At 42.8% G+C, this 9,111-nt stretch overlaps 1 protein-coding gene across 1 annotated transcript in view; it reads left to right on the forward strand.

Moving 5' to 3' along the window:
* Positions 1 to 890, forward strand: part of ASZ1 (ankyrin repeat, SAM and basic leucine zipper domain containing 1) — a 39,304-nt gene extending 38,414 nt beyond the window's left edge. The window contains exon 13 of the mRNA XM_054399810.1: positions 744 to 890. Within this exon, the coding sequence (XP_054255785.1) occupies positions 744 to 890 (147 nt within the window). The remainder of the gene's footprint in view (positions 1 to 743) is intronic.
* Positions 891 to 9,111: the final 8,221 nt, after the last annotated feature.

Below are 9,111 nucleotides of genomic sequence, written 5' to 3' on the forward strand. Positions count from 1 at the left end.
ACTTTGCTTTGCTCTCATTTGTACTTACGGTTTTATAGCTGTCAAGATGAAGTATGGTGGCTCTGTACCCAAACAGAGGTGTTAACCATTAGCCTTCTAATTACTTCAAAATGTAACTCCTGTTCTATTAAAATACTGTGGCGTTTTATGAATTTCAGTGATGAAGACCTTAATACAAAACGTTTATTTATGATGGGGCACTCTTGAATAAGTACTGAAACATTTATTGGGAGAAGTGCCAACTGAAGTGAAACACTTAAACCTCTTAGATAGTAAACTTGTATAGATTCCCTTGAAATCTTTAGTACTGTTTGCTAAGCTTAGTCATTACCAGAAGTTGCCAGCAGTACATGTTATGTCTGCGTATAGTTTTTGGAAGCACAGTAAATTAGATGGCCTTCCAAGCATTATAAATTGAAGTAGGGAATCAGATCCTAACCCTGCTGGACTTCATGACAGGGCTCCACTCAATTTTAGCATCTGTTCAAGCAGGCACTTGTAAGGTACTTGCCTCCCTTTAATTTCAAGGGACTCTCATCTGTTACATATTTAACTTGCTTTTCTAATAAATGGTTTTAGTAATGATGAAAGTACTGGTTAAAATATGATTGGAGTTCAAGTGTTTTATTAGATTTTTGTAATCATGTATTAGCAGTGTATTTTACTTTATCACATACATAAGAAGCTTTCACTAATTTTTTTTCTTTGTTGGACTTTTTACACGAACTTAATATCTGCCTCAGCGCGAACAGAGGAATGACGCCAGCCGAGTGAAACTTCCAGAGAAAGCATCCACCTTGAAAAAAAGATTAGGAAAAATGGGAGTGGTAACATTGCTGGGATTTGGTGTTTTCTTCTTTGTAACTAAGTTAAGGGTAAAGAAAACTTGATATTAAGTTTTACTGCTATGAATAATTTTTGAAAACTTGGTCACATTATGGAAATTTATGTAGTTTCTCATCATATCTGTAGTATTTGCATCAAGTAAGCACTTTGATCTAGAAATAAAGTTACTTAAAATTGGAACTGCTACTTACATTATCTTAGCCTTTTATTTTCAAAATTATTTGTGATACAGTGTGGAGGTTTGAAGTCTTGTCTAAACTGCTTTGCTTTTTTTGGCATAAAGCTATAATTATTGCTTGCTAATTACTAGTTTAATTTTTTTCCTTTAGCTGCGAGGTGAACATAAGCAAATAACTCTGATTATATCACATGTTTGTATTTAAAACTATGATGCAGTTGTGTTTTGGGTGTTGGGAGGGTTTCAGATATTTTAAGTAGCTTGTGTAATTTTACGTTGATAAAGATCTTTTTTCTTGCAATTTCCGTATTAGTCAATCATAATAAAAACTTCCCACTGAGGTATGGGGATTATTTTTCTTTTGTCACCATCACAGGTCTGTGGAGATCCTGTTACACATTGCCTAAAAAGTAATTTCCTACTGAACTATGACACTCAAATAATGCCTGCAATCTGTTTCCTTAGGGATATACGCTTATTAATAGTTTCATCACATCTATTAAAAAGTTTATAGCAATCCTAAAGGATTATAAATTATAAGATGCAAGCAACCTGGAATGCATAGCAGCATGGGTTTTTCTTGGTCTGGTCTTCTGCTACAACAGGTTCATGCTTACAGTAATTTTTCCTTAGTATATTGTGTCCTAAAAAGCCATTTGTAATTGGGCAGCGAAACATAGAATCATAGAATCAATCGGGGTTGGGAGGGACCACAAGGATCATCTAGTTCCAACCCCCCTGCCATGGGCAGGGACACCTCACACTAGATCAGGCTGGCCAGAGCCTCATCCAGCCTGGCCTTAAACACCTCCAGGGATGGGGCCCCAACCACCTCCCTGGACAACCCATTCCAGGCTCTCACCACTCTCATGGTGAAGAACTTCTTTCTCATGTCCAGTCTGAATCTCCCCACTTCCAGCTTTATTCCATTGCCCCTAGTCCTATCACTACCTGATAGCCTAAAAAGTCCCTCCCCAGCTTTCTTGTAGGCCCCCTTCAGATACTGAAAGGGCACAATAAGGTCACCTCGGTGCCTTCTTTTCTCCAGACTGAACAGCCCCAACTCTTTCAGTCTGTCCTCATAGGATAGGTGCTCCAGCCCTCTGATCATCAATAGCTATTTTTCATCTGGTTACCAAAACAGCTATGTTGGAAAAAAAAGAAATTTATATAAGTTAATTTAAATCAGTTATGTTTTTCAATAAATACCTGTGAAAATGCTGAATGTTTTTAAGGGACATTCTTCTATCAAAAAAAAAAAAAAAGTCTAAATTTTAACTCTCTCATATTTTCAGAGATGTTGTGTGGAGTCTTAGTCTTTGATGTTCCTCCTAGAGACTAGTAAGAAAATAAAAACTTTGGAGTGCTACTCCAACTGCTGACACAGTTGTTTTGTGCTTTTTTGTTTAGAAAACTGCGTTGTGTGTCAGTATGTTTCCTTGTTACTGCAATTGTTTTACCTCCTCTCCTCTCAGGTTTCTCCCTCAATGCAAGGAACGTTGTACAGAGTGTTAGGCCAGAGCCAAATACAATATAAGATGGAGTTTTTTCCATTCTATTCGCAACTTTCGGTCAGAGGGAATGAGCTCTATTTATCATGACCACCATGTACCAGCAGAAGTGGAGAAGTGCACATACTATCAGCATACTGACTTGAACTACCAAAGTGCATAAAAGGCAAAATAGTTATCTGTTTCTTCATATTACCTTATAATTGATCCTAAACTAACAAGACATACCACAAAAGGAGGAATCCATGGGAATATAAAAACCCATGGAAATAACAAAAATCTGTGAAGTATAAATGTCATACACGTGCAACCTTAGATATACATAGCACTTCTCCTTTAATTAGCATGATCTATAGTTCAGATGCAGTGATGGGATGGCTCACAAGTATTACTAGAACTTTGACAGCTAATATCTTTAGGGGTTTTCTGTTAAGTAATGGAGTTGGTTTGTTTGGGGGTAGGAGGGGGAGGTAGGCAGGCAGGCATTTTGTTCAGAATATGCTGCCAACATGTACTTTCACTCTAGTGAAGTGGAATTATTTCAAACATTACCAAGATTTCTGTGGAAAGATTCTGTTACTTTGATTGTTACTTTGCTTCACTGTTCCTTACTTTCCCACTTCAGTGAGAATTTGCATTAATGAAATCACTTCAAAGGACACCGAACATAGCTTCCATTTCAAGAGATGCATTTCATATCACTTGCCATTTGAAACCACAGTAAAACTTAATTTTGCTCCATGAATTTGAAGAAAAGGTCCACTTATATGGAGACTTTTTAAGTTAACTTTGAAGATCTTGCAGTTCAATTAGAAATCTACCCCAGAAAATGTCTATCAGTATTTAACAAAGTTATAGCTAAAATAATGTGAATTATGCCATCACTGTAAAATAACCTGCGAGGAAAAGAACAATGCATGATAGTTGGCTGAAACTTTTTTCCCAGTTGGAGAGTTACAATAAAATAGTGTTTGCAGAAATGAGTCAAAAGTCAGAGCACTTAGACCTGACCTCCAAAACACATTTTAGAGAAGATGATCCTGTTATTTTAAGCTACCATATAATTTTAAAAGAAAAAAGTATTTTCCTCTTCAGATTTCAAACTCAGCCTTAAATGATAAATTTCAAGGTCCTTTATTCACTTTCATGTTGTTCCAGTGCCTCTCTCAAATTCTCTGTTTGAGAAGGTATCACAATATGGTTGTGATAGGGCACGAAGCAAGAAAAGTGATTCTTTCAACATCTGACCCCTGAGCTACGCTGTCAAAATTCTCAACCCCACCAGCACCCGGGAAGGGACCCTTCAGATGAAAATGTCCCTGCTGAGAGGCCTTCTTCTGTAAGTCATCAAATTAAAGTCATTATCCCAGAACAGCAAGACTACAGTGATTTGCACGTCTATGAGGTGATGGAGGAGAATGCTGAAGAGCTTTGCATGCATTAAGCAGGTAAGCCTCACAACCCTGGGCGGTATTGTTCTTCTGTTACAGTAGTGCAAATTGAGATGTGGGAGGATTGAGTGGATTGGACCTGGGGCCAAATCTTGCAGATACATAGTTGCTTAAAGATGCAGTGAGGTTCCTACTTGAAATACTGTTGGATACCTAACTTCCCTTGTTACAGAGCAATGTTCATGCAATTGCCTTTTTCCAGACTATTACATAGAATTAGGGTCATGGGTGTTCCTGTGGAGATCTGAAAGAACCTAAAGAATTTTATTCTGCCCAAGGTAAACTGCAGGTTGTGTGTGTTGTGTCTTCCTGTGCTTTGAAATTTTCCTCACTAAGTTTGATTTGTGGAGTATCTTGTCCATCATAAGGCCTTGCCCTGTTACTCCTGTTGGATTCCAGCTGCAAATAGGAATTTTGGGTATGTGCATTCTTTAGTTGATTGAGCTTTTTTATTATGTTCCCCATTGGCATACAGAAGTGCTCTGTTGGGTTTTTCTTCTTTTACTTCATCCAGCTGCCTTGTTGGGGACAAGACTTGAGCTCAAGCTGTATGGTTCATTCTTTTTCCTCTTGCCATCTTTGAACCCCTTCAGGTCTTCCCCAAAGCATGAATGGATTTTTTCTTCCCTTTGTGTTTTCTGTTTCAGGAGTTACGCAAAAGTTGCAGGTCATCTTTCCCAAGTAAAGCTTCAGTTTTACTAGTAAAGTACTATGAAAATTGTTTTGAGCCTTACATGGAGGAAGATTTTGAGTCTTCACCCTTGCTAAACAAGACTCTTTTGGAATAAAGTGGATAAATCCATTTTACTTTGTGTCATGGATGGGCAACTGAGTGATCTGTAGTTTGTCTCAGCCACTTCCTTGCAAATTGACTTTGGTATTCACATGGGAGGTACTCTTTCTGCATAGATGAAAAAACCTTGAAAGGTGTAGCTGGAATCATAACTGCAGACTTTTACTGTCACTTCTTTGAGGCATGGCCGAAAGGTATGTATGGAAATTGGTATTAAGTCCTTACCTGGAAATTTCTATTTCTAGAATAATGGGGCTCTGTGTTTTACAGACCAGAAATGATAAGCAGTGAGGCATGAAAATGGGGTATTACTGGCATTAAGTGAATAATGTGATGCATGTCCTTAACAGCTTTAATATCTGTTAAATTACTTTGGTTTTTATCGTGATTCAAATGGTGTAGTTTCGTGTGTAATAACCATATCCCTAGGAGTGAGACTTACATGGATCCCTCTGGGACAGATTTTCAGTTCTTTTAAGCTGTGTTACTGACTGTCATATATGTGGGAAGATTTGCCTTCTACTTAAGGGTTTAGTGGAAGGGGTTTTTTTCACAGGTTGGACTTGATGACCTTTGAGGTCTCTTCCAGCCTTCTTGATTCTATGATTCTATGATTCTTACTAATTATTCTCAGATGAGCCTTCCATGCCTTCAGCTCACGTGAAAACAGTCTTCATATGAATGTAGAAATACAGGTTTAACTATGTTATTTTCACTGCTGGATTGAAAAACTTTAGCTCAATTTCAAATAAATTGTCTTCTAAGAATTGGGCTTTCGGTGTTCTGGCTACTCTGCTGTCATCTGTATTGCAGTGATGTGATTTCTTTATTGCATGAGAAACTCTGTGTGCATAATACTTGTTGAAGGCACATACACAGCTTTGCAAGTCTAGTCTGCTTTTGTGGCAAGCGGGGCCACAGCCACTCCAGGGCTGCATCAGGAACAGCATCATTTTGTGTACAGGTTGAGGATGTGATCCTTCTCTTCCTGCCAGCACTGGGGAGGCCACAGCTGGAGTGCTGGGTCCAGTCCTCAGCTCCCCAGGATGTTAGGGACTGGAGTGAGTGCACTGAAGAGCCATGAAGATGCTGAATGGTTTGGAGCATGTGAGCTCCGTGGATGAGAGAGCTGACGTGGTGCAACTTGGAGAAGAAAAGGCTCTGGGACCTCTTATCCCTGTGTTTAAATACCTGTGGGGAGATGTGAAGGTGGAGCCAGGATCATCTCTAGTGGTGCTCAGGGACAGGTCAGGAGGCAATAGGTACAAATTGAGACAGTGAAATCCACTTAAATGTAACGGAGGGGAGAAAGAAATCATCCAAGGTCAGATGCTGGAGCAGGTTCCCCAGAGAGGTTGTAATGTCTCTGTCCCTGGAGATAATAAAAATTGGACACATCCCTAAGCAACCTGCTGGCTGAGCCTGCTCTGAGTAGATGGTTAGACTGGAGGATGTCCTTGTGGTGTGCTGACCTTGGCTTGACACCTCAAAGGCACTCTGTTGCTTCCCCCCCCCCCCCCCCTCAGCTGAACAGGGGATAGAAAATACAACAAAAATCTTACAGGTTGAGATATGGACAGGGAGATCACTCAGCAGTTACCACCATGGGACAAAACCTTTGAAAATTAGTTTACTGCTTATCAGATCAAAGTAGGATAATAAGAAATAGAACCAAATCATAAAACACCTTTACCCCACTTCTCCTTTCTTCCCAGTTGTAACTTCACTCTTGATTTTTCTCTACCTCTTTTACAGTGATGCACAGGGATGAGAAATGGGGGTTGCAGTCAGTTCATCACATGTCTCTGCCACTCTTCTCAGGGAGATGTCCCTCACTTCCCCTGCTTCAGCATGGGGTCACTCTCATGGGGAGCAGTCCTCCACGAACTCTTCAATGTGAGTCTTTCTCACAGGCTGCAGTTCTTCATGAAATGCTCCAGTGTGGGTTTCTTCCACAGGCTGTAGTTCTTCAGGAACAAACTGCTCCAGCATTGGTCCCCCATGAGGTCACAAATCCTGCCAGCAAACCAATGACAGGACAAGGGGCAGTAGGTACAGACTAAAACACAGGAGGTTTTACTTTAAGAGAAACTTCTTTACTGTAAAGGTGACAGAGCACTGGAATATGGTGCCAGTAGAGATTGTGGAATCTCCTTCTCTGAAGATCCTGCTGTCTGCAGCACTGTTGCTGTCACATGTTTCTCACTCCTCTTTTCCATCTGCTGTTGTGCAGCGTGTCCTGGGGTTTTTTTCTCCTTAAATCCAGAGGTGCTACTACCATCGCTGATTGGCTCAGCCTTGGCCTGTGGTGGGTCCATCTTGGAGCCAGCTCACGTTGGCTCCTTCAGATGGGAAGCTACACCTTCTCACAGAAACCCAATACAGTCCCCAATAGCCCCTTCCAACCTTGCCCGTTCTGTCATTCTGTATAATGAGAGAGTGGTTAATGGAGAGAAGTCATGGATCAAGGTGAATTCATGTAAGGCCAGCACAGAGTGTAGAGCTCGGAGAAAGAATCTGGATGACAGTAAAGCTGGAATAATGTAGTGACTCTTCTGGAGAGGAAGAGGGCAGTGCTCAGGAGCCACTGGTGTAGGTGGCACTGGTGAAGGATCTTCTGTTAGTACAGAGGGGTATCTCAGAAAAAAACAGACACATTAACTTTCTTTCTGCAACCGTGAAGGCTGGCAGCAGGGAGGACTGTAGCTTCTGCTCAGAGTGGTCTAAAATATGTTTTGAATTTGCTGTCATCTCCCTGGATTTTGAGCCGGCAGATGAAAATGGGGGTTTTAGATTAGTTGGGGTTTTTTTGTTTGTTGCCTTTTCACGCTGATAATATTTTAGCAAATAGGTGTTGAGTGCTCATCTCTTGCTTTTAAGAGCTGCTGGAGTTAGCAACTGGAATTGTAGTTGCCTCCGGGCAGCTGCAGGAGAAGCAGTAATGTCTGCCAAGCTTCAATTGCCCTTAATCCCAAATGTTTGCAGTCAAAAGTTTTTCTGGTTTTGGGGTGGTGGCATGTGGGTGTGCTGGGTTTTGGTGTTTTGGTTTTTTGTTTTGTGGTTGGTGGGGTTTTTTTTTTTAGGTTTTGGGTTGGGATTTTTGTTTGTTTTTTAAGATTAATTGATAAATGGGTTAATGCTACCGCTTAAAACTTGATGCAGTTTCTTTCTGAAACACTACATGCTTACACCTGGCTCATTGTAATCTCCAGAAGTCATATTGAGCAACAGCCTGGAAGACTGATGTCTTCTCTGCACACAGTCATGTCTGTAATGTGCTGCCTGAAGAATGGCTCTCGAGGGGTGCTTCCTAGCCGTCAAGGGCTGACTTGGAGCCGGAGCATCTCTCTCTTCTTGACCGCAGTTCCTTGTTTGGTTTATCTCTTACTCTGCGTTTGCCCTACAGCTACGACTCCAAGTTAAAAAGTTGTTAATTTCCTTGTTGCATTTGCTTCCCTCCCCGGCGGCATGGCCTCTCTCCCTGCCACGGCCGCTCCCGGATGCCTCCCCACGCTGCTAGGCAGGGGCGGCCGTGGGGTTCCTTCCTCCCCTCCCGCGCCCAGGGCTTTCTGCGCCGCGATGGGGCACTTAGCCCTCCTTCAACCCGCTGGAGCTCCCCGGGCGGGGAGAGGCAGCGAGGCTGGGGCTGGGCGGTGTCGGTGCCCGCGCTGGGGCCGCGCAGGAGGTGCGGTGCCCCGGGGTGCGGGGAGGTGGCGGGCCCGGGGCGCAGCCTTGCTGCAGTTTGGTTCTGTGTTCGCGCACCCGGCGGTGCAGCGTCGTCCTGTCAAACCCCGAGAGGTGCCAAGTGAGCAGGGCTTCTGCAGCCGGGGTGGTCGCCGCCGGGGGCTCGCAGCAGGTCGCGTAGCATCTGCTGGTGTTTGAATTGTCTGCTTGTAGGGTTATTGGAAAGTAACTGGCTTCTCGGGATTCCTTGCCTAATCAGAGGTGTTACCTCCTCCTCTTCCCCCAGTGTTTCTTGACATCATTTCATCCATCAGAGTTTGAGAGGAAAAAAAAAAAAAAAACACACAACCCCGACCAAAGCAGAACCCACCCAGTCTGTGAGCAGCCCACACCAGCCCCTCAGCTTCGCGGTGACTGCAGGGAAGAGCTGGATCAGGGCAAAGATTAAGGATTGTCCTGACGGATTTGTTGCGGGGCGAATCTGGGGAAAACCGGAGTGATGCACCGAGCGCCATACCCCGTACCCTGGGAGGGGATCAATAAACCCTGCGGCCGCGCGCGGGGATGCGGAGGCGCTTGACCCACGGGTAAAAGAAGCCCTCAAGGTGCGTTTGCTTCTCCCGGTCATTCTTACTCCATGGGATTTCT

Source organism: Indicator indicator, chromosome 3, assembly GCF_027791375.1.
Source record: "Indicator indicator isolate 239-I01 chromosome 3, UM_Iind_1.1, whole genome shotgun sequence".
NCBI lineage: Eukaryota > Metazoa > Chordata > Aves > Piciformes > Indicatoridae > Indicator > Indicator indicator.